The sequence below is a fragment of the Lacerta agilis genome, chromosome 6 (assembly GCF_009819535.1).
Source record: "Lacerta agilis isolate rLacAgi1 chromosome 6, rLacAgi1.pri, whole genome shotgun sequence".
NCBI lineage: Eukaryota > Metazoa > Chordata > Lepidosauria > Squamata > Lacertidae > Lacerta > Lacerta agilis.
Genome location: NC_046317.1, coordinates 89,671,221 through 89,697,223, shown reverse-complemented (window position 1 = coordinate 89,697,223; position 26,003 = coordinate 89,671,221). Strand labels below are relative to the sequence as shown.

The 26,003-nt window shown below is 44.2% G+C and overlaps 2 protein-coding genes across 3 annotated transcripts in view; both read left to right on the top strand.

Moving 5' to 3' along the window:
- The window catches only part of DNAJC5 (DnaJ heat shock protein family (Hsp40) member C5), a 43,628-nt gene extending 28,258 nt beyond the window's left edge, over positions 1-15,370 (top strand). For both annotated transcript variants that reach the window (XM_033153770.1, XM_033153771.1), the window contains 4 exons: positions 7,948-8,065; positions 11,559-11,772; positions 13,638-13,809; positions 15,002-15,370. In XM_033153770.1, the coding sequence (XP_033009661.1) occupies positions 7,959-8,065; positions 11,559-11,772; positions 13,638-13,809; positions 15,002-15,099 (591 nt within the window). In that variant the 5' untranslated portion in view covers positions 7,948-7,958 and the 3' untranslated portion in view covers positions 15,100-15,370. The remainder of the gene's footprint in view (positions 1-7,947; positions 8,066-11,558; positions 11,773-13,637; positions 13,810-15,001) is intronic.
- Positions 15,371-23,285: 7,915 nt separating this feature from the next.
- LOC117049112 (tripartite motif-containing protein 54-like) overlaps positions 23,286-26,003 on the top strand; it is a 33,010-nt gene continuing 30,292 nt past the window's right edge. The window contains exon 1 of the mRNA XM_033153769.1: positions 23,286-23,723. Coding sequence (XP_033009660.1) covers positions 23,295-23,723 — 429 coding nt within the window. The 5' untranslated portion in view covers positions 23,286-23,294. The remainder of the gene's footprint in view (positions 23,724-26,003) is intronic.

Genomic DNA, 26,003 nt, shown 5'->3' with positions numbered 1-26,003 from the left:
GCAGGTTACATTTGCTAATGGGATAATATAGCTTTCATGCATTGAGAAATCCTTTGAGCAATGCTGGTGTAATCCCATGTTGTTGGACCTTCCTATTTAACCACTGTCCCAAACTGAAGGAGTCTAGATTCTAAAGTATCCCTGTTAGATTGACTAAAGTAGGTAGTTAGGTTTTGTCAGATTAGCATCATGTTGTGACAAGTTGAAAATATATTGCGGTATGACTGCTGATACTAATATCCTGTAGCAGTGGTGGCCAAACTTGGCCCTCCAGCTGTTTTTGGACTACAACTCACATCATCCCTAGCTAACAGGACCAGTGGCCAGGGATGATGGGAATTGTAGTCCCAAAACAGCTGGAGGGCCAAGTTTGGCCACCACTGTCCTTTAGAAAACAACTACAAGGGGAAAGATTTTATCCAGAAACTAGGACTGTTTGTTAATGGAAACAAAGTCTACCAGTTGAGAAACAAGGAAGGGACATGACTCTTCTATAACTTTCTCAAAAATCCTTGTGGGTGCTCAGTGCTTAGAATCATAGAATTGCAGAGTTGGAATGCAGGATCTTGCCCACAGCCATCCCTGGGGTGGGTTCAGATCACCAGCCTTCTAGTTAACAGCCAGATGTACTGACCTATTGTGCCATGTTCACAATAGGATATTCTTAAAGGTAAAGGGGCCCCTGACCATTAGGTCCAGTCGTGTCCAACTCTGGGGTTGTGGCGCTCATCTTGCTCTATAGGCCAAGGGAGCCGGCGTTTGTCCGCAGACAGCTTCCGGGTCATGTGGGCAGCATGACAAAGCCGCTTCTGGAGAACCAGAGTAGCGCATGGAAACACCGTTTACCTTCCTGCTGGAGCGGTCCCTATTTATGTACTTGCACTTTGATGTGCTTTCGAACTGCTAGGTGGGCAGGAGCTTGGACCGAGCAACGGGAGCTCACCCCGTCACAGGGATTTGATCGGCAAGCCCTAGACTCTGTGGTTTAACCCACAGCGCCACCTGGGTTATTATTAATTGTTTAGTAGTAAAATTTTCTCAGGTATTGCCCACATATTCTCATGTTCTCTTTACTAGCGTAAGAGCCAGAAACTTCATTTTTAAAATCTTAATATTGATATCCTTAAGATGCCAAATTCAGTTCCAGCTACTGTACTTTTGCAAACACCCAGCAAAATACTTCGTCCAACTTACACAACAGTGAAAGTGTTAAAGTGTCAAGAGGACTGTCAGTGCCATCCAGCGAGGGAAAGAATTTGGTTTCTGAATTTCAGTTAATTTCAGATGAACATGCAGGGAATTTCATGCTGATGCAGCTCTGTTTTTTCATCCTGGGTTGCATTTGGGCCTTGGAGCTCAAGGCATAACTGCTTAATTTAAACAATATAAGGCACCTCAGTCAGAGCTCTCAAAGCACAATGTAGCTGCAGTGCAAATGAAATATAGTATTAAATGTGAATGTTTTGGATTTTATGGTTTGTATCTTAAGAAAGTCATAGAATACTTGAAATCAATGAATTTAAGATGGTCATGTCCATTGATTTTAGTGGGTGCACTCCGAGCTCATAAATTAAACCCAGATGCCCTTGTTTCAGTGGGTCTGCTGCATTTGGACAGTTGCGTTGCTGTAGAAAGTGCAGCAACCTCCTGGCAAATAGAAGGGGAAGAAATGGAGGCAGTGAGAGATTTTACTTTCTTGGGCTCCATGATCACTGCAGATGGTGACAGCAGTCACGAAATTAAAAGACGCCTGCTTCTTGGGAGGAAAGCAATGACAAACCTAGACAGCATCTTAAAAAGCAGAGACATCACCTTGCCGACAAAGGTCCGTATAGTTAAAGCTATGGTTTTCCCAGTAGTAATGTACGGAAGTGAGAGCTGGACCATAAAGAAGGCTGATCGCCGAAGAATTGATGCTTTTGAATTATGGTGCTGGAGGAGACTCTTGAGAGTCCCATGGATTGCAAAAAGATCAAACTTATCCATCCTTAAAGAAATCAGCCCTCAGTGCTCACTGGAAGGGCAGATCCTGAAGTTGAGGCTCCAGTACTTTGGCCACCTCATGAGAAGAGAAGACTCCCTGGAAAAGACAATGATGTTGGGAAAGATGGAGGGCACAAGGAGAAGGGGACGACAGAGGACGAGATGGTTGGACAGTGTTCTCGAAGCGACTGGCATGAGTTTGGCCAAACTGCGGGAGGCAGTGGAGGATAGGGGTGCCTGGTGTGCTCTGGTCCATGGGGTCACGAAGAGTCGGACACGACTGAACAACAACAACAGAAAGTGCAGAAGTGGATTTCAGGCATATATGCAAGCCATCCTTACAGCTGGGATCATTATGCCCACTGAGTCACATAGCTTCCCCCATCTTAACATGGCTGGGGGGGGGGGAGATTTGCAAAATGTCTGCTTTTTTATTCTAGCTGTTGCAAGTCTTATTTACTTGACACACTCACACACACACCGCTAAATTTCTTTACCTACCACCAGGATTGGGAGCATGATTTGCCTCTGTTATGCAGTGCTTCTAGTTCTTTTGAAGAGCCACCTTTGAGAACCAAATAATGCTCAGTTTTGCTTTGTTTTTATAAGCATCTTTTGTTGAGAATGGATAGGCCCGTGTCACCAAAGAGAGAGAGAGAGAGAGAGTGTGTATTAAGCAGGCTGAGAGCCACGTGCTTTAAAAATACCTCCTCCAAAGGCCTATTTAATCTAGTGTGGGCTAGCTGAAATGACCTAATCCAAAAATAGCCAGCAGCCTGTCTTTCCCCAGCGTGTCTGCTGCTGAAGAATGGCAGCTCTTCGTTTCTTCAGCAGCATTGTTGTGTTGGATTTGGGCTTGATTTTGAGGGGGTTTGGACGTTAAAATGTGAACCGAGGAGAAAACCCAAGCATAGGATTTTTTTAAAGTGCCTGTGTAAAGCAATTTGCCCTTTTACTATAATGGCTTCAAAGGCTGAATTACATCCGTTGAACGTTGATAACATTGTGCTTGTCATCAAGGTATTAACTGGATTCTTTGGTTTGTTTTAAGCATTAACGTTCATGGAATCATAAGAGGACAACATTCTTAGTGATCACATCACTTTGGTGCTCTTTCAACTGTGCTGGCTACCAGTTTACTTCTGGACTCGCTCTGAAGCGCTTACTTTAACCTTTAAGGCCCTTAGCAGTCTGAGTCCATGATACCTTAAAGACTGCCTTCTTTTATATGAACCTGTCCAGATGCTCTATACTTTCAAGTGATGCTTTGTGGATGGTCTCCCCACAGTCCAATGTTTGAGATGCAGACCATGGCCTTTTGCAGCCTTCCACACTCCACTGGGAGCTGGTAAACGATTTTGTCCACCTGGGCTCCACCATAAGCAGCAACCTCTCTCATCAACGCTGAGCTAGGCAAGCGTATTGGCAAGTCAGCTATAATAATAATAATAAATTTTTATTTATACCCCGCCCTTCCCCGCCAAACCGGGCTCAGGGCGGCTAACACCAATAAAATCACAACAAAAACATAAAACAGTTCATTAAAATACAGATTAAAATACAATTTAAAACTAAATCTAAACTTCAGCCTCATTTTTAAGTAGCCCACCAATCACCCCAAAAGAACGAAACATCAGGGTTAAACTGAAACCAACCGAAAGGCTAGGTGGAACAGCTCCGTCTTGCAGGCCCTCCGTGGCTCGCCCCTCCAGAAGGGTATGGGAGTATGTGATGCTAATGACCAATACCAAGATGAAGGTCTTCCAGGCTTGCGTGTTGAGCATGCTATTTTATGGTAGTGCGACGTAGACAGCTTGCACCTGCCAGGAGCAATGCCTCAACGCCTTCCACATGCACTGCGTCAGGAAGGTTTGGGGCATCACATGGCAGGACAGAGTTTCAAACAAAGATGTGCTCTCCCAGCATGTTCTGTCTCAGCGATGTCTACACTCGCTTGGTCATGTCCACAGAATGGAAGATGGCAGGATCCGCAAGGACATGCTAGTAGCTTTTGGTAGACCTCTCCTCCATGAAGTTGGTGTCGCCTGTGGGAGCAAGTTCCAGAGTTGAACTGTGCTGCTTTCTTTTATGTACCGCCAGTTATGTGGGTAGTAAAAAAGGGAGCTGAGAATCATTTTGCATTTTGATCATGCATTGGAATGTTTTAACATAGCATTTCCCAAATCTGCAAAGATTCCTGATCATAAATGATTTTAAAGCTCATACTCAGAAGGTAAAAGCATCAGAGGGGGGTGGGGGTTATTGTTTTGTTTTATTACGAGTTTTGTGTTTACATCTTGTATTTTTATGCTGCAAACCACCCTGAGATCTATGAATGAAGGGTGGTATAGAAATAATAGATGGAACTTTGCAGCATTTCAGCAGCCAAAAACAACAACAATGAAAGAAAGTTCTGTTCCAAGAATTTGGGGCCTGTAAGAAATATCCATTGCAGAGGTCCAATTGTTGGTCTTATTGCCACTTTAGGAGGCATATGGGTGGTGTGTGTGTGTGTGTGTGTGTGTGTGCATGCATACACACACACACACACACACACACATGATATATATGATACATGATAGATATATGTGTGAGTTTATGCTTCACTTCTTGGCCCTAAAAAGCCCCCCTCCCGTAATCAACGATAAAATACCAGAAACAGTAATATAATACAGTGGTGCCTCGCTGGATGAAAATAATTCGTTCTGCAAGTGTCTTCGTCTAGCGATTTTTTCGTCTAGCGAATCACCAAGACAGAAAGCGGTTTTCACGACGAAATTTTTTTTCCCGTCTTGCGAGGCAGCCCCATTGACTTTTTCGTCTTGCGGGGCAGCCTTCCGCTAGCGAATGCCTTTCGTCTAGCGAGTTTTTCGTCTAGCGAGGCATTCGTCTAGCGGGGCACCACCGTAAAATTAAATATGGGGTGGGGAGAGAGAATTCACACCAAAAGGTCAGACCTTACCTGAAGTTCAGACAAAGGCAAACCCAGTGAGATTGGGCGGGTTACAAATAAAATCATCATCATCAAGCACAGCTAGCACAGAGTCACGCTGGTGGGGCCTTTTGAGAGTTGTAGACTAAAACATCTGGAGCGCATCAGGTTGAGAAAGACAATGCTAACCTTTGGCAAGCATTGTGTCTAAATGCAGCTGGCGCGGCAGCATGAAGATCCAGCTCCGTATCAACAGTTAGTTTTGTAACTGGATAGCAAAGAGGTCAGGAAAGAGGTTAATTTATCTGTGAAGTGCTAAAGGAGTCTACAATAGAATCTGTAGAAATTGTTATACATTGTTATACAGTATCTGGCTTCTGTCCTCGGGTTTATTGTCATGGAAGGTGTAAGAACTTAGGAGTGTTGCATTGTGGATGGCAGGAGGACGTTGTCATTACCTTGAGGTTGTAAGAAGAATTATCTGTTTTGTGCAGAGTCAGGTGACACTCCCGTATTACACTTCTAAACCCGCGGAATACGTCCTAGCCAAACGGAACAGCTCGAAATGTCAGATGGTTTCTGCAGAATTTGAGTTTGCTTTTCAGGCTCTATTAAAACGCCTGACAGACTTCTTGGTCTGCTGTGAGTTTTGGAGCCTTGAGCCGTCTGATGCATCTTCTCTTACCTGACAACCTGAACAATGTTTGAGGGTTTTGTTGCACCTTAACCATTTGGATCTTGCGTGCTTAAAACTTTGACATCTGTTTTGGTTGTCATACAGGCTCCTGAAAAGTGGTGCTTGAAATATATTCAAATTATTGCCTTACCAGATGTCAGTGAGGCTTCACGTGTTTCACACTGTGTCTCAACAGGAGCTTACTTGCCTCAATCTAAAGAAAAGATTTTTATTCTAGGTTTTAAAGTAATTCCTCATGTAGCAGCTTCTACCTGGTTTCTGATTTGCCATCTGGCTCCGACATATTCTGTGAACTGGAGTTCTTTATCTGTGTGCCATGTGACGGGTGCTATGGTCTGGCAAACTGAAGCCAGGCCCTCAGTGCTGTTTTGAAAGAAAAAGCTGCCTTTCAAAAGCATTGAGCATTTCCTTTTCTTAATTGCTCTTTGCCATTATATACGATTATAATTATGTCCGTCTTTAGAACATTGCACATAATACTGGCTATCCCACAATGAAATCGTTAATCATTATTATATGCCCAGTGACATGGATTTTATGGAAAATGTTCCTCTGCACACCAAGGTGTAATTAGCATTGCAACAATTTCTGATGCCCTATTTACTTGTTTTTAGTAAAACTGCTAAGCTTGCCTGTAATCTATTTGTGGTTCAACACCATCCATAGTTACTGATGAACTTACAAAATGGAAAGTTTCCCCTGGGAAAATAAAGGACTGGTCCCCCCCCCCAATTCTGTGCCACTGATCATGGCTGAGAGGAAGAAGGTCCAGAAAGGAGTAATTTAAGTGATTGGGGGGAGGGTGTTGCATGAATATAGCTTGGTTGAGACACTATGGCTCTAAGCCTTCGAGGGAAGAGAAATGTTTGAGACCATGAGAAGTATGGAAAGAAATGGATTCTCAAAATGCAAATGCCTGGAGTGCATCGACTGGAATGGAGAAGCAGCAGGTCTAAGACAATGAAGCAAATTCTTCACGGAACATGTAACTTAACTAAAGGAATTCCCTACCATTAGGATGATATTGTGATCATTACCATATAAAGGGGGGGACATGCTTTGATTATTAAGCATGATGGTCATACCCTTCCATGTTCAGGAATAATATCTCTTGATTACCCTTTACAGGGAAATATAAGTAATGGGTAGATATAGTCATCATAAGATTTTTGTGAGCTTTTCTGGGCAGCATACTGTACTAGATGGACCCCTTATGGTAACTGGGTCCTTATTAGCTTCCTAGACCCCATTAAGCATTAATTTGCATCTAAAGCTAGACTACGAAGTGTTGCTTGGATTCTAATGGGCATTTTTAAGGTTACCAAAAATATCTGAAGAAGTGTGCATGCACACGAAAACTCATACCAAGAACAAACTTAGTTGGTCTCTAAGGTGCTACTGGAAGGATTTTTATTATTATTTTGTTTCGACTACGGCAGACCAACACGGCTACCTACCTGTAACTAGAACATATTGCTTATGTTCTGTGAGAGTTTTCTGTGACCACTTTGTTGTGTAGAGTTTTGATGGGAGGTTAAAGGCTATACATAAACAGCAATTACAAACTGTGATATGGGATTTTTGCTCCTCAAGTAGTGCAGGGGTCAAAGAAATAGTAGACTGGTTCACACACCGTGGCTAAGCGTGAACAAGCAAGCCTGTTTGGTACTCGGAGCAAAAATTGGTGCCACTTTGCTGCTCCCTCATTTCTGCTGCTGCTGAGCTACTAGGAATTAAGTTATGGTTTGGCTTAGTGCTGCGTCCTAACCTGGTTTCCTGGGTTGCCTGACTTCAGACAAGCCACAAGGTGAAAGTAAAGTTTGCTCTTGGCTTGCCACTCATGGTTTTTTGGGGGAGGAAAAACCACAAGTCAGGTTCAAACAAAATGCTTAACCAAACCACGACCTAGCTCTGTGTGGAACAACAGCAGCAAAACTGGGGGTAGTGATTTTTGTTCTCAAGTCCTGGCGTGTTTGCTTGTCAATGCTTAGCCACAGTTTGGCGTAGTGTTACGTGCGAACTGGGCATAGTCATATCTTCAGAGATGTTAGGTGTTTTTCTAAAGTTACCCTCGACAAAAGGGGGTTAGAAGAAGCTTGAGATTATAAACCAGTTTTATCTTCTTTGTATCACGCCCTTCCTTCTGGAAGCTTAGAGTGGTATATATGGGTTTTCCTGACTGTTACTCTCAACACTCTTGTGAGTTTGGTCAGGCTGGGAGATGGTGATTTCCCAAGGGCACCAATTGAGTTTCATGGCTGAGCACACACCACCTAGTGTGAAATCCAGCACCCGGCCCAATTATGATTTTTATCCTAAACTCTTTTCTCCCCAGGTTAGCTCAAGATGGGAGACCAGAGGCAACGCTCATTGTCTACGTCTGGGGAATCATTGTACCATGTTCTAGGACTGGACAAGAACGCCACCTCAGATGATATTAAAAAGTCATACAGGTAAGGAGGCCAAGAGCTCGCTCTGAACATAGCATACATTCTAACACAGCCAGCTTGCCTCATGATTATCACCTCCATAAGTTTCTGCTACCTCTGAGATGCTAAACACTGCAAGTGAGATGATTCTATTTATCTCTTGGGTTATCTGAAACATAGATAACTGTGGTTTCTGTCTGGAAAAAACCACACAAAACATGGTAATAGGAATCTATCCCAACTTGTTCAAAGTAGTTGAGTAGAAGATATCAGGCACATTTATATACCCCTTTTACATAGTACACTATTTCCTCTAGTTGTATCTGGTGATGTTTTTGAGATAAGTAGAACCTGAGATTGGTTCAGTTATATTTTCAGAACTTCAGCTCTTTCAGTCACAGGTCATACCACTGAGTAATAAAATCTCTCCTAAAGTTTGGAACATAATAAGGCTTGAATCATACTCTACAGTTTTCTTGTCAGTCCACATAATGTTGCTTTTATAAAATCGTGTCTTCATCACAGCTATTTTACTGGGCAGCAATGGAAAAAGAAGGTCCAGTGACTCAGTGATGAGTTTTGTATTAGGAATAAATCTTAGCTGTAGAGATCAGTCTGCTTTTCACACCAAACTTTTAATCACATTAAAAAAAAAATCAAACTTTTGATACGCTTGCTTTAAATTTTTTTTTGGGGGGGGCAGAATAGTGGAAGATAAAAGTCCATAGGCTAAATAGATGTGCTGGTGAACCAGCAGTAGTCTTCTAGGCATGTGTCTGAGAGGTTTTCTTCTTCTTTACTCCACTTTTCCCAGGGAAAGCCGCAGTTTACTGTTGAATTGGAACAAACGTCAATTGAGTTTTCTGCAGATTTACATATGGTTAGATTCAGCAGTAAACAGTGGGGGTTTTTTCCTGGGGAAAGCAACAGGCCAAAAGGAAAATCTCTCGGACCTGTGTCTAGAAATCATGAGAAAAACAAGAAATCTCAGGACAAAGAAAGGCAAGCGAGGATGAGCCCAGAGGTGAGTTCAGGGGGCATACTAGTGATAAACTGCAATGAACTGAATTTTACACTAGGGGTCAGCAGTAAACCTTTTCACAATAGTAAGTGATTTGGTGAGCAAGCTACTTTTCCTGAGTTTGCAATAACTTGGGTGGAAACGCTGGCTTCCAAATAAGAAACTTTAATTGTATTCCCACTATTTCTCAGAACAGAAGCAAACAATAGGAGATGTGTTGAGATTCTGGCTGCAGGCACTCTTTTGTGAACAGAAATTTGTGGAAATGTACAGGTGAAACTCGAAAAATTAGAATATCATGGAAAAGTCCATTTATGTAAGCAGTTGTTTTCATTAGCTACTGGAGTTTAATATATGAGATAGACTCATGACATGCAAAGCGAGATATGTCAAGCCTTTGCTTGTTATAATTGTGATGATTATGGCGCACAGCTGATGAAAACCACAAAGTTGAAATTGTTAATTTGGGGTTTTCATCAGCTGTACGCCATAATCATCACAATTACAACAAATAAAGGCTTGACATATCTCGCTTTGCATGTCATGAGTCTATCTCATATATTAGTTTCACCTTTGAAGTTGAATTACTGAAAGAAATGAACCTTTCCATGATATTCTAATTTTTCGAGTTTCACCTGTATGTTAGCTCTCATTGTACCATCAATATAATGCAGCTTTCTGTGTTCAGTACCACAGTGAATCTTCCCCTTCTTTGAAAAATGTTATATTATTCCTCGCCATAAATGGATAGCTGCGCATCTGTCTGGAAATATTAGTATTTTGTTCCTCTTGATGTGGACGAGTCAACCAGCAACTGCAGTTCTCTGCTTTGGGCAAACATCTGCTTGAAGTTGTATCTCTCTCATGTGATTTTTGAGACATGGCGCTCTTTGCAGGATATTTATGTGCAGAAATTGTCAGTCTTTCCAGAGTAGCAGCTATTTGTAGTTTTCTGGTGGGGTTTTGCTCTTCATATAAACCACCCCTACATTGACTGTGTTGGATGCTTTCTGCTATTACTGACTAAATCTGGGTACAAACAATTTTACACTTTTTGACTTGAGCAGCTGTATGCTGTAAAAATCTGGCAGCATTGGAAACTGCTGCAGAAAATATTAGGAGGGGTAGATTTGGGTTGTAGTCCTGTACATGTTTGGGAGTAAGTCCCATTGAATTCAGTAGGACTTGGGTAAGTGTGTGTGTGTGTGTGCGTGTGTGCTTTACCTTGCATATCACAGCTTTCCTAAACAAACAATCCTGCATTTCATATTGTGTGGCAGCTAAAAAAAAGGTGAATTCCATTCTAGGGAACATTAGGAAAGGGATTGAAAATAAAACTGATGCCATCATACAAATCTACGGTGCGGCCACACTTGGGATACTGTGTGTATAGTTCTGGTTGCCTCACCTCAAAAAGAATATTGTAGCGTTGGAAAAGGTTCAGAGAAAGGCAACCAAAATGGAAGGGCAGAGGTTTTCAACCTTTTTGAGTTCATGGCTGTGGGATACCAGGTAAAAACACCATAAGATTCCCCCCCCCCCAACCCAGAGCCAGGCTCTGCAAGTGGCACAAGGTAGACCCAGGTCTGCCACCATGTGCAAACATCCCTCAGCCTGGGAGTTCTCAGATTCTGCCCCCAGCAAGAGCACCCACATGAGACTCGTGTCAGACACGTTCATACCTTACTTTTTTACAAAAGGAAAACAAGGTACACCCAGAAGCGTGAAGAGGGCCCCCAAAGGAGGTGGGGCTTCAAGGCACCTTGTGGAATAAAGGCAGGGAGCCGACAGCACTGTCCCTCCCCCACTTTACCCATCAGCCCTTACAAATGGGGCTTCTAGGTCAACTATCTCCATCCCGTGACAAGTGAAGGTTTGCTGAACATCAGTATCCCAACTCTGAGATGCCTTGATGGAAGCAGAGCATGCAGCTTGTTTGAATCCTCCTGCACCCCTGTGAGGTCTTTTCAGAAACAGTGAGCAAGGAGCAACATGTTAGAAGTTTATAAAATTGCACATGGCATGGAGAAAGTGGATAGAGATTCCCCCCCCCCCTTCCTGCCTCATAACACTAGAATTTATTGATACCCAATGAAACGGGATTTGGGGGAGATTCAGGACATACAAAACAAAGTACTTCTTCGCACAGCACTTAGTTAAACTATGGAACTTGCTCCCACAAGGGACAGCGATGGTCACCAACTTGGATGGCTTTAAAAGAAGATTAGACAAATTCAAGGAGGCTATTAATCAGGCTATTAATAGCTGCTAACCAGGATGTCTGTGCTCTGCCTCCGCTATCTGAAGCAGTATGTTCCTGAATGCCAGTTGCTGGGAACCACAGGAGGGCTAGAGTTCTGCTGTACCCAGATACTGCTTGTGTGTTTCCTATAGGCATTTTGGTTAACCACTATGAGAACAGGATGCTAGACTAGACGGATTTTGCCCTGATCCAGAAGGCTTGTCATGTTCTTCTGTGGTTTCTTCTTTCCCCAGGAAACTTGCATTAAAATATCACCCTGATAAGAACCCAGATAATCCAGAAGCTGCAGAGAAATTTAAAGAAATCAACAATGCACACGCGATATTAACTGATGCTACAAAACGAAATATTTATGATAAGTATGGCTCCTTGGGTCTGTATGTAGCAGAGCAGTTTGGAGAGGAGAATGTGAACACGTACTTTGTGCTATCCAGCTGGTGGGCAAAGGTAAGCAACAGAGAGATTCTCCTCTGAACATGTTCTTTGTGTAGCGCAATAATAATCCCATGCAGGATGACGTTTCAACAGTTTCTAGGAACCTTGAGTGATTCTGCTGGCTCCCCAGTAGGTATGTTAGTTTTCCAAGAGAATCATTGAATCACAGAATCGTGGAGTTGGAGGGGACCTTGAGGGTCATCTTGTCCAACCTCTCAGTGTAGGTATCACAACCAAAGAAACATTGGCAGTTGACCATCCAACCTGTGCTTAAAAACCTCCAGTGAAGGAGAGTCTATACAGTACCAGTTTCTCAGGGGATTCGTTCCACTGTCAAACAGCTCTTACTGTCAGAAAGTTCTATCTGATGCCTAAGGGTGCAACCTGTTTTAGATCTCCATTAATTAATTAAACAAAACGCCTATAATCTATTGTTCAGATTTGTGTATGGGTAAAAAAATGTTTCAGAAGCAAGAGACGTTCCTGCTCTTGTTTTTAGATGATGTGCATGTGCTGTTTACAGCAGACATATTTGTGTTTAGTTTATTCCTGCATTGTAGGGGGGTGAACTCAATGACCCTGGGGGTCCCTTCTAACTCTACAGTTCTATGATTCTATATGGAAGAGACATTGCCTCCTGTATGAGGGGGAAAAAACCAGAATGCTCCTTTTTAATGATAGTACTGTCGTAAATTTTGGCCTGTGATGTCCAGTCATGATTAAAAGTTTAAGTGCGGCCATTAAAAAAAAAAAAATGGATTCTGGCTTAAAATGGCAACTGATTTAGAAATACTCCACAAGCAGCAGTCTCCAAAGCATTATCTCTTGAAAGTCCTGGAATGCTTTTGTAGGTTCCTTGTGGTTTGAAAGAAGATTGTTTTGACTCAAGTTCACAATACAAAAAGGGTGTGTGGCATTTTATCAGTTAAAAGCTCAGAGTGTCATGTGGTGCCAGTCCTTGGAGTCCCTTAACTTGCTTTCTGAATGTGTTGGTTTCCTGTTTTGATGAATCACCCATTGGGATATTTTCTTTTCCTGCTTTCTCCTGACTACTTTGTCGTGAGAGAGAAGCTTTTGAGTGCCATGGAGCAGATAACTGAGTGGCAAACTGAAACAGCCCCCTAATCTAGGAGTTTTGAAATGATTAGCTTTCTTGTAATTTTTGTACAAATCAGGCAAGTTTTATTTTATTTATTTTATTTTATGCAATAGCTGGACTTCTTAGTGTTTCTTGGGGTATATGTTGGGGTATATCTTGGATGTATTGGCTTGCATTTTGGGGGAATACAGGGTGGGATTCAACTAATCAGCCCCGATAGCCAAAGGTCTGTGGAAGGACTTCTGCAATGGGCTTCCTTCCCTTCCTTCCTTCTGCATGCCCTGCGCCCCCAGAGTTGGCTCTGGGGAGCTGGGAGAAGCTCCAGAACACAACATGGGGTTGTTCCACCTGGCAGTACTTGTGCAGACAGAATGATTTGAAGAGCACATGGTTGAATTCCACCCACAGTAATTGGCGAGAAGCCATAGGCTGGGAGACAGTCCATCAGCTGCAATAGCATAAACTACAGCAGTGATTTGGGAGTGATAGAGCAGAGGGGTTGGCCTTTGCTTCACCTCAAGACACAGTAACTTGCAATTGCACAAAACACGGGCAGCTTTTTACGGGACCATCATATGCGATTGTGAAGAGGCAAACCCTTGCCTGAGAGGTTCCCTTCCCATTTTAGATTTTCTGCTACGAGTCAGGAGGGTGCGAGCTTTTTAATTTCAAGAGGCTGTTTTTTCTGCTGCTAATTTCCCAAGCATCAGTTGTAAGTTAAGTTGGCATTCGCCGCAGAGGCGCGAGTTGGAGACACTTTCTCTCTTCCTCTGTGCAGGCGCTGTTTGTGTTCTGTGGACTCATCACAGGCTGCTACTGCTGTTGCTGTCTCTGCTGTTGCTGTAACTGTTGCTGTGGAAAGTGTAAACCGAAACCCCCTGAAGGTGAAGAGCAGGAATACTATGTCTCCCCTGAAGACTTGGAGGCGCAGCTACAGTCAGATGAGAGGGGTAAGTCTTCTGCTCTCCAGGTCAGCCACACATGGAATGTCTCAAAATCACAGGGCTGAGTAGAGGGGGGGGGATGAGGAGGAGGAGGAGAAGAAGCTTCGTGTAGTTTCAACTGAAGCTTATCCGGAGGTGCCTAAAAAGCATATCTGTGCTGCAAATGTGTTTTCTTTCTGGAGACCTGGCTTCATGGTGATTCCTAAATATCTCCCTGAATGAAGCCGAGGTTTGCTCATGTACAAGATGGTGAAGAGGTGAGCAAATTCGTTGATCATATCATTTAGAAGATTTTATAACTTGCCTTTCAGTGGAGTGGCCCTTGAGCCAGCTCACAATACCTGTGCACAAATTGCAAACACACACACACACACACACACAGCTGGGCACACCCTTTGTCCCCTGTCCGGTGGTTGTGTTCTGCTTCTCACTTCCGCAGAGTGTGCTGCTTCTCACTTCCGCAGTTCCAGGGCTTGTGGCAATTGCACCCGGGGGTTCTTTCTGGCAGGGAGAGGGAAAGCCAAGCTTCTTGCGAGCTGCTGCTCCTCTGATCAATGGGTTTGGCCAGGCTGGTGGGTCTCCTTGCTATAGGAGGCAGAGAGTGCAAACGTCCAGTGGCTCTTGACTCCCAGCTTGATGGCAGAAGCTGGAGAGTGCTTCCCTTCATCTTTGCAGTCCCATTCATGGAACGATGGTCTAAAGGCACCCCGTGGGTATGCTTCTTTTGAAGCCAGTTGGTGTAGCCTTAAGAGGAAAGGCAGAGATAACATTTGTTGACACGGTTAGCAGTTTATGGGGGAATTTCCCCCACCTTGCATATTACTCACTGTATGGACACCAAGAACTAAGAATACGGTGTTGAAATAATTAATTAAATACAACCCTTCTGTCTGTTTAACTGAAACTGATGGAAAAATAATGAAGCAAACCAGCATCTTAAGAAGGAGGAACTTTTAAAAAAATTAACGGCTGCGCAGAAATCTTAAGTCAGCCTTGCAAACTTCCTTGTTTCCCCCACAATCCCACGCTGGTCATTTGTAGCTGCAATGAAGAAATAAATTGTAGACGCCCTTACCTGGTTGCCTAGAAGCTCTTGGGGCTGGCAAGTTGCTTTTGACAAGCCTGGTCTTCATTGCGTCACTTCCTTTCAGCAATTTTAGGAGCGAGCTCTCTAACCACGATTTCCTTTGATTTCCAGACACCTCAGATACACCTATTGTGATACAGCCAGTCTCAGAGACGACCCAGCTCACAGCGGACTCCCACCCCAGCTACCATACCGATGGATTTAACTAAGTTAAGGAAGCACTGTTAACTAGAATGGATAAGAATAAATAATATGGCCAATCCAGCACTAGAATCATGGACATTAGATAATAGAGTACGGGGAAGGGAGATGTCCTGCCACAATTAGAGGGCAGCCTCCAACCTGCTGAGAATATTTTGTAATCCCTTCGCCTTTTGTCACCTTCAGTGTCGTATCTTGATGATACATGGATGATACTGTAGCATGCAGTATTTAAAGCAGTTTAGCTTTTGGTCTTATTTCGTTTCCTTTTTTTAAAAAAGAAAAAAAATTAGCATGTGTGGAGTTTATGTTATAAATGTCTTTGTGTTGTAATGTATTGAGGAGTTATCACAACGAGTGTGATGGATACATTCTGCATTTTAAGCAGTGATACCAGCCAAAAATAAAATAAAATAAGAGAGAGCATTTTTCAAAGAGAATTTAAATCTGCCACAGAAGCCACCACACTTCCATCCAGTTGAGCTACGAACATCATTTGGAGGCGGCTGTTGATTGTCCACTTGATAGCAACTAAGATTTCCAGCATATCCCAACTGCCCCTTTGCTCCTAACACCCCTGTCTCAAGAGCTAACCTTGAAAATGGCTGATGTTGCATGGAAGGGCTTTTTTGGGGGGGGGAAAAATTCTTCCCTGCACATCTGTTTCATCTTCTGCGCGTCAGTGGCTTTATAGTGAAGATGTTCTTGTATAGGAGAGGGCCAAAATGTGGGTTTTGCTATAAAACCAGACGTTACTTGAATTATCTCAAATTAAAGTGCACACTAGTTTTGTTTGAATTTAATTATTCCCCTGCACTATTTATGATCAGTTATTGCCATTTTTTTTACTTGTGCATGAACATGGAAAACAGAAACTTATGTACGCTCTCACTGTCACGTTTGAATGAAGTCTAAGCAAATAAATAGTCAAGAGCCAAGTTTAGATTTCTGTTGTTTGAATATGCATTGCTTTTTACATTTTTACAAGCACCTCTTAAAAAGAAAACTAAGGCCACTTTACACATTATGCATACTAGGTATACATCTAAGAGTACTTTTTAAAAAAATTTCTAGTGTAAATGCTGCAGGTACAGGTATACTTATCAGGGGGCTGAGATTGGCTGTGGTTCCCTTTTGAGTGTTCACTGGGTGGCAAGCTTCTGTTTTGCTGCTATGTGATGTAGGAAACAGATCTAAGCTGATTGGCTCAGCAGACAAAACGCTGTGTTTTGGAGCTGAGACATCCAAGTCTTCTATCTGTAGCTACAGCCATGTGGCTTCCTGGCACCAATTTGATTGCCTCTGTTCTACCTTGCTAAAATGGGATCAGTAAGTCTGATCTGCTCTAACCAGTGTGCAGCGCTGTACAAAATTGAAGCAGCGCATGGTTGATTAGTATTGCTGAACGGTTGTCAAATAACTAATCACACCTGTTTCCTTGTATGTTTGTGAAATGATTTGCACGTGTTCTTTTTAAAGATAATGTTTATTTCGTTTGGGGTTTCCCTTACCTCCCTTCATTGATAACTTTGTGGTGGATATTCTGGAATGGTTTCCCTCTCTGGAAAAAAATTATGAATGGAAATTGTGTGTGTGTGTGTGTGTGTGTGTGTGTGTGTAAATGTGGTGGGCATCATGAGGCTTCATTAGGTATCTCAGCAATTTATATTCTCTACTTCTCTGCTATTGTTTGTTCAGTCTCATTTTAGAAAATGTTCAATCCACTTAAAAAAATGCATCACCCAGGGACACTGAGCTTCAGAGCTTCAGGGCTGCTGCTTTTGAGTTTCAGAGCTCAGATCAGTCTTCCTTCTGTTCCCTTTTTCTCTGCCCCCCCCCCCTTGTCTCTCCTCCTCCTCCTTTTTGGAATTAACTGTGGCTGTCTCTACTTAGACACCATGCTGAGGTGGTACCATTTCAGATTGCAAGTGGGAGATGCCAATGTGAATATTCCCCAGGGTGTGTGGAGAAAAGCAAAGTCAGTGCAAATAGAGAAATTAACACATAAGGAAAAGCGAGTCTGATTGAGCCCTTTGCCTGTTGCACAAGTTTATTGGGGAGCATTGTAGAAATGTCTTCCCTTGTCTGCAGTCTGAAATAGCGCAGTCGGGCTCTGCCACCGCCACCTCAGCACCCCACAGTCTCATAATGAAGACTTGTGTAGGATGAGGCCTGACTTTGTTCTACATGCGTTCTGCTTCCCCACAAGGAGAGTTTGCTTTCCTTGCAGGACTTCATCTTCCCTATACCTGACCTGAAATCTGTACTAAAGGAAAGATCTTTGAAAGCTTCTTAACCATATGGACCAAAACCGTCTTTAGAAAGCCAAGCCAGCTCTTTTCTTTCCTCCCCTGCCCTCTCCAGTCTTCTCGAAAGGTGCCCAATATGGCATGTTCTCTTTACTTAGGCTAGGCAGAAGGGCAGTTCTTAACATTTGGATGAGCTAACACATTACTAACACTCGTTTTTATATTACACCCTTAGTTTTCAGCTAAATACTCTGGACAGCTCAGTATTTTACTGATTCCTTGAATCCACCTGCATGATTCAAAGTTAATATATTTCAGACTTGTATCTCTAGGCGAAAACAGGCTTATCATGCATTCCTGATGCCTGTCACTGGATTTTACTCAACGTCCCCCACCCGGGGGTTGGGGGACGACGACAACACACATGCAGATTTACATATCTAGCTTTGAAAGCCTCATCCATCTTGTTGAGGGTTACATGGAGGGTATAATATGGAGAATTTATAAAAGGTGACAGAGTTCTTTGCCTAAAAGTAAAGTATGATCTCAGCTGTGCTCCTGCTGCCCAGCTTCAGTCTTGATTTTAACATAACTAAAATTGACCGTGTTGGACTGATTTCATGACCTAACAACATTGGCGCTCCAGAGCAAAACATCTAGTGAAGAATGTGGGCCATGATCCGGTGTCAGGCTGGATTTTACAAACGTGTAATAACTCCTAAACAGTTTGCTGCCACTGGAAACAAGCTGCTTCAGTTTCTAGCATAGTTAATTGTTTTAATACAGTTTCAAGGCACTTTCCCCCTCCCTTGTCCTTCTCAGTCTTGGAGTTCAGAGTATCGCTATTTGTGTTCATTTAAAGTAGATCAATTTATTAATCATTTTACTGTTGGGCAATGATTACATAATAATTCCAGTAGTGATTTTGGGGTAAAGCTGTAGTACTTCCTGTGTTTTCATAGGCCATTGTGTCCTTTAGCTTTGCATCCCACCGAAGCTTGTTCTAAATATCCATTAACTGCTAAGCTAAAATGCCAGGATGAAGGTGCTTCATTCACATAGTCTTAAACACAGCCTCTGCTTTCTGCTCCTAACCCTGTGCTGCTGGACACGGGGAACGGGGGCTCTTTCAAAGTCTGCTTGCTGTTTGATATAAAGGAAAGTTTCTCATTCTAATTTCAAATAGCTCTATCTTCAACTGTAGGAAAACAAAGCTGAAAATGATTTGAGAGGAGTTTCACTTTCCATTGCATTTGTGTACTTCAGGGGCCGCCAAACTTACCCGGCCTCGGGCCGGTTCCTCCAGCGCCGATCGCGCGGAGGGTGGGGGAGCACGCGCATGCACGCTATTTCCGTTTGGGGAAGCCTGGTGTGCTTGCTATAAGTCTTCTTGTTGCTGTCTCTGGACAAACAGGACTTAAGGGTTTTTGAGACCATACCAAAAGTCATTTAATAGAAGGTGAGAGTGGGGGTGAGCATGCATGATGCTGAGTGTGAGGCTTCTTTCAAGCTACCTTGAAAATTTCTGGAACAAACCCACATCGACCTGTCTTATTTATCAAGTCCACTACCTCATCCCCTTACAGCAGTTTTCCTTTAGACTGCCATGGCTCACCCTTTTTCATTTTTTTCAAACCCACATTATGTTGTTAGAAGACTTGCAGAAGGTTGTCCTTCAGTCCTATTTAGCTGTGTCAAAACTAGTGGATCTAGCCAATTAAAAAGTGAGTTCCATGTGGCTTTGTGATGGGCATATATAATGCACCAAGCTGTCACAAGCCCAGAAGTACCTGCTTTGCTTTGCATGGTGGCCAAACCACATCCTAGCTCTGGCTCTTTGGCTCAGTTCAGCTCCCAGGGACTTGAAGATGCGAGTTGCAGAGCATCTCTCCCCACCCCCCTTCACTAAAATCAACGCGGCGTTTTTTCATTTGGAGCTAGTGAGAATGAAGCGAGAGATGAAAAACGGGCAATGAACTTTTTAAAAGTCCATTGACACTGGCTTACATGAAGAACGTTCACTGCCAATGCATATGAAACTTTTGCATCATTTTTCTATGCTTAAATGTGTTGCCAGCAAATTAAATTAGTGTGTTCGTTTTTTCTTTTAGCGATGGTAGCTTTCCCAAGCATCTTCGTGAGCCTGCCCATTTTGCTCTCAGATTGCATTCAGGGAGCTGGCTGTGTTAGCAACACCTATCGTAACATGTTCATACTGCCCTGTCGTCAGACCACTTGGGCAGAGTCAGGGAGGATCTGTGCAGCTAGCTTCCTGTGGTACGGAGAGCTTTGAGGGCTGCCGTTTTGATTACCTGGGATTTGCAATTTGGGGCTAATGTGGCCTGAGGAAGGTTGGTAGTTTGCTGGTTGGACTTCCAAGCTTCTTACTAAATCATGCCAAGCCACAGGCTTGCATCCGGAAACTTGCTATGAGCTCTGATTCTGCATCCCTTTCCCAACACAGGAGTGACCCTGGGAGGCTTTCCCGTGTCTGAAAATGTATCATGGATGCACTGATTAGATATAACTGCCGTGGAAAAGGCACACTGTTCTCAGAGCTACTAGGAACCAGATGTTACGTTTTCAGGCACCAAAGTGCCAAGTCCTGATGTGTTCAGGAAAACTGTTGCTTGGGAAACTGGTCTTAATTTATTCTACATTCCAGATGAGCTCCAAATCCCCTCTGCAGCAGCTGCTGTTGAAGTGATAATAAAAAAAATAAAAATAAAAATAGTCATTTGGTGCAATGAGCAATGCAGCCATCCTTTGTTTGGAGAGCCAAGGGACATTGTACCTACGAATGCTAAATAAATTTCACAGGCTGTGTATGTATGAATCTGTTGTTTTTATCTGTATATACATGTATATATAAAACACGTAAACTTCCTTGTAGCACTTGTGGGTAGATATCTGCCATTTCTGATGTTACCAAGAGCTTTTTATTTCAGCTTAGTAACTTCCAAACATTGCTTCTCTCCACCCCCCTTTTCTTATAGCCATCACAGTAGTCAATAAAATGTGATGCTCCATAACATTTCATTCATTATCATGAGAGCACCCCAACCAGAGTTTCACATTATGTTCTCAGTGATGTGGTGTTGCTGTGGGGGGGGGGTCTGCTGTTCGATCAGCAACCCTTGTGACAGTTTTTACCTACGTTACAGGTCGGGGTGGGAACTGTGCCCCGATTCTAGGAGCCTCCTGCAGCAATTGGGGCTCCTGCAAACAAACACATCAAGAACGGACAGCAAATGCATGTCCTTTAAAAAAAAACAAAAAACCCTGAACATGTCGGCTTGATTCAAAGAGAAGGCAGCAATATCCTGAGAGGCAAAGAGTTGTTTCTGGGATGGTTGTCATGGGTTGAAGTGGGGGGGAAAGGTGGCTTCTGAAATAGTTGCAGGGTATGGCTAAAAATTAGACGTCTCTAAGCTGTTTCTGGAGGCAGCGTATTTAACAAAGGGGGGCATAGCATGGAAAATCGTAGGATGAGTGCCTGCATTGCTGTGGTTGTTTCTGTTGGTAATTCAGCTTTGACTGTTAAGGAGATGAGTCGATGTGATTGTCTAAAGCAGGGGTTGGCAACCTGCGGCCCATGGGCCACAAGCAGCCCACGGGGTCGTTTAAATGGCCCACGAGCCGCCTCTGAACCGAGCCGCCTGCTCAGCGAGCCCCTGCGCGCTGTGCTAAACTGGCGCAGCACGGAGTGGGGACTTGCTTCTGCAGGCCAACAATAACACTTGACATTTGATTTTGGGTATTTTGCTGGAGGCAGACCAACCCAAATTGTTTAATTGCACAGCGCAAGACCTGCAGCTTATTTCCGTTTCGATGTTTTGACTCAGCGATTTTGTTTTACTTCTTGGTACGCCTGTGTGTTGTGTGTCGATGGGTGGTGGGCTGTGTGTGTGTGTAATGAACCTGGAGATTTGCCAAGCTGCAAAAGCTGTAGAAGTTGCGTTTTCCACATTAGTCCTCTCTCTCTCTGTGTGTGTGTGTGTGGCGTCGTTCAGCTACTGCTGATGTTCTATTAATTTTTGTATCATCTCCTGCTGCTGCCCCTTCTCCTCTATTGGGGAACATGGTATGTGTATTTTTGTTTTGTGTAGCTATCGCTCTATTCAAGGCAGCCTCTTCTTCCATATGAGTAAAAAAAAGTTAGGACGAACTGTGGCCCAGTCAGCCATTGCTCCTTTCATGCCGTTTCTTTCAGTGAAGGTTTGTAAGCCCCATTGAAATGAACCATGGCTCCAGAAGGCAAAATTTGGTAGATTCCATCATTCACATAGCTGTTGATTTTTAGTAAGATTCGTTGTGGCCTCTCCTGAAGTCTGTGTGACCTGTTGAAGATGTATCAAGAGTCTCATATTGCACTTGTACTTGCTGGAGAAAGGGGGGAATCCAGATGACTTTTTTTTTTTTTAATTAAGAAAAATGTTAGTTGTAAAGAACAATCAAAAAGTATAAATGCATTTGAAAAGCAATTATATATATATATACATATACATAGAAAATATATATATATTTTGTTATGTTACTTAAAAAGGGTCACCCTTTAAATTGTATGTAAGTAGCTGTGGCTGTCCGAACTTTGTGGATTGTTAACACTCGCAAATACTGAGCTCCTGTACATACCTACAGTTCAAGCAGAAGGAATTTATTTTATGTTTTAGCATGTAATTTATGTATTGTATGTCTGAATAGGAACATAAAATTGAAAAAAATAAAGACTGCTAAATTATCAGAAACCAAGGTTGTAAAATAAATGTTTTCAAGGCAAAAAAAAACCACCCAAAGTGTTCTCTTGATCTGTTTTTTTCATTAATGTTTATTTTAAGGCTGGATGAGGACCTTTTCTGCCATTAACCAAAATGCTGTGACTTAAAAGGAGGAAGAACTCAAGCATGGAAGCCACTTTCCTTGTGTAGCTTGGGTTCTTGTCCTGAGCAACTGTGATGATAATCATAATAATTTATTATTTATACCCCGCCCATCTGTGGCAGCCTTTGGACGCAAAGATATATTGTAGAGTGGCCACAGAAATTTCTGAGGAATTCTGAGGAGAAGTAGAAGTTTTCAGTAAGACCAGCCCATTTATATCATAACCTTTTCATCTAAGGCAAGCATGTCCAACAGGCAGATTGTGATCTACCGGTAGATCACTGGATGTCTGCGGTAGATCACTGGTAGATCATTGACTCCCCCCCAAAGAAGCTGAACAACTGGGGCTCCTCCCTGAAAAAAACTCAACAACTTTGACCTGAACCCCCCCCCCCAAAATGGGCCTTTCTCCTTCCTAAAATAAGCTCAGCAACTTTGACCTGAACCCCCCAAAAGGGGGTAGATCACTGCCAGTTTTTAACTCTGTGAGTAGATCGCTGTCTCTTGGGAGTTCGACACCCCTGCACTAAGGGGCTCTAGGGGGCTCATGGTTACAACAACCCTGTGAGGTAGGTTAGGCCAAGAGGCAGTGACTGGTCCAAGGTCGCCCAGTGAGCTTCATGACTGAGTGGGGATTCGAACCCTGGTCGTCTCCCAGATCCTAGTCTGACACACTAGCTAGACACTATCCCACCAGAAATAATAGCCGCTGACTGCATTCTGTATTAGCTGCTGTTTCCATGCAGTCTTCAAAGGGAGCCTCGTGTATTGCCCCCATCCCAACCAAAAGTTGCTCCTTACCTATTTTCAAAGGAAGGGGTGGAGGTTTTAGCTCTATGTTCTGATTTCTGGTTCTTTATAGTGTTGTGAAGATGGTGCTTTGCAGAGGAAAATGCGCACAAGTCAGATTACAATTAAAAGTTTAAATTAAACCATATATCTTAAAGACACCACCGTCTCTGCTGGCCTTCATTCCAAAAGAAACCAAGCGCTGAAACCCCTGGAATCTCTCGCTGCTTGGAGATTGGGGTGGCACAGTATCTTCAGTGCACGACCCCTGTGTCTGAGCAGGGATGCTGAGGCAGAATAAAAAGGCAAACCGTTCCCTGTCTCGAGATGGCAGGAGCAAGAGAGTCTCCGCCATCACATTCCTGGAGCATTCGAGCCGAGCTTTTGTGGACCTCGGGGAAATCAGAGCAAACAGCTGCCTCCCACATGGAGGCGTTGGCAGCGACGAGCCGTTCCTCTTGCCCTTTCTCATCGCCGCACTCCAGGACTGGCGCGAGGGCACACAGGGAGCCACGTCCAGATCGGCACTTGCCTCTTCCCTTGTCATGTCGACCCACATGGACTACAACTCCTGCCCGAGAGATTGCCCCACCATGGATAGCCTGGAAAGGCAGCTCATTTGCCCCATTTGTTTGGAGATGTTTACCAAGCCGGTGGTCATCCTGCCCTGTCAGCACAACCTGTGCAGGAAATGTGCCAACGACATCTTTCAGGTGAGCCGAGAACATGCCTGAGTTTGCAGCTTGGCTTGGTTTTCATTTTGGGGCTAAGACAGTTTTCATTTTGGGGCAAAGACAGTTGCCTGCTGGCAAGAGAGAAGGTGGCACCAGGGATATGGAATCGCTAGCAAAACGCCCATCATCATTGCAGGTGGCGTGAGCTTTGAGGAAGGGCCCGTGTCTTGCAAGATGACTGGGGGAATCTATGTGGACTGACGGACACATGCTATAAGCGACCCCTGTAAGGTGGTGGTGGGGGGCATTCCTGGCTCCCTGTTGGGATTTAAAAAAATAATAATTACGGAGTTACAAGAGGGCTGGGGAAGCTTTTGCAGACTGAGGGTTGTTTTTCCTTCTGGGGGGCCACAGGCCAGACACACAGGCAAAGGTGGGCAGAACAAATAATGCCAATTTTACCTTGGTTAGTTACTTTTACCTGCACATCCCTCTGTATCCTACAGCCAGACAAGTAACAGGTAACATCGGAAGACAAGGACACATTGAGAGCAGGCAAAAACACTCAAGGAGGGTGTGGAAGTGTTGGGTGTGGCTTGGGAGTAATGGGCGTGGCCTGTGGAAGAAGGGGTGTGGCCTAGGGAGAGCTCAGAGGCCCAGGTAGTGAGGCCTGGAGGGCTGCATTTGGCCCCCACCCCTGTGCTATAAGATGGCTAAGGACATGGTACCTATTTATAGAACGGAATGGTTTGCAAAAAGCAGAGAGGGAGAAATACTTAGCCATCACTCTAGAACTGGGGGGTCAGCTAATGAAACTGAATGTACTTCAGCCACAGTACCTGTACTGTGCCCAATGCCTTGTACCAGTGTCCAATGTCTTGCTCTGCTTCCCTTTGGACCACACCAGTGAGGTCGAGAGGGGGGTCTTGTCATCTGGGCAGCACAAGACCTCCATCCACACTGCCCAGACTTGCCACACACACCCCTCCCCCGGGAGGTATCCTTGGTGCTGCTAATGCACCAAAAACAATCCCGGAGGCAGCAGTTACACGTTCCCAATCTATTCAGCCACAGCAGGCGCTGTGATTCTGCAGCAGTTTGACTTCACCCCCAGAGGTGCACTCCATTGTCTCTCGAGATAGACGGATACCGACGACGACTTCAGTTGCCATTCTTCACCCAGTGTGTGATTTCCTTGTCGGAATCCAGTCATTTGTTTAAAACCAAACGTCAGCGCAAAACACTAGAAAATTCAGCTGCCAATATAAAATATCAAGGCACGTTTGCTTAAGATGTATTCACCCTGGTGTGATGCAGTGCTAGGCAAAAGGCAACTGCCGCAAGCCCTGCGGTCGCAAAGAATGGCCCGTTCTCGTGTTGTCACCCTCCAAACCACAAGGTCTAGGTCAGTTTGTATGGGGAAGGTGGTCCTAAAGTTATTGAGGTCCTGAGTCGTGTATGGTCTAAAAAGTTATAGGATTTCAAATGCAGCAGGAAGTTAGTGGGGTTTGCACCGATGGGAAAGGAAGTGGTATGTCCCACCCGAAACTTTTGCAAATACAGAGTATTGAAAGCAGGACTGTGTATAACTGCCCCATACCATCATGAATGAACAACTAAAAGGACGTTCGGAGGGGTCCTTTATTTTGGCTGCATGTTGTGGTGGTATCCTATATCGTAGTTCCAGTCTTCAGGGGAGAGCAGCTCTGCTTATGAAGCCAAAACAACAGCCATGTACAATCAGGGGAAGAGCAAGGGGGGTGGGGTGGGGGGGCGCGCCCCAGGTTCCAGGGGAGGGGGGTGACAATTTGGCCGGCCCCCCTACCCCCCGAGTGGGCCATGCCGCCTTTTCCTCCTTTCAGCGGCACTTTTTCGGTGCGAGGGGCGGGCCAGCGAGGAGGGGGCGTCATGCCAATGACAAGCGTGACGCCCCCCACCTCGCTGGCCCGCCCCTCACGTTGAAGCGCCTGCTTTGCTTCCCCTTTCCCCCCTTTCAGAGGCTTTTCATGTGCTTCCTTCACCGCTGTGTACAATGGGCAGGTGTGGGTTGATTTGGGGGAACTGGATGATAGATTTGGTGGGTCATTGGCCTGATCCGGCAGGCTCTTCTGAACTTGCAGTTAAGACTACCCAAGGGAGGAGCGGAAACGACCAAAGGATGAGTTGGGCAGGTAACCTCATCATCCCAGGGCTGCTGCTGTTGCCAGTGATGGATCATTCCTGCAACACTTCCCTTGCGCATGTCACATGAGGAGCAATGCTGTTCAAGCCAAACAGCAGAGAAGGGGGGTCACCTGTGGCATCTGAGTCAACAGAAGA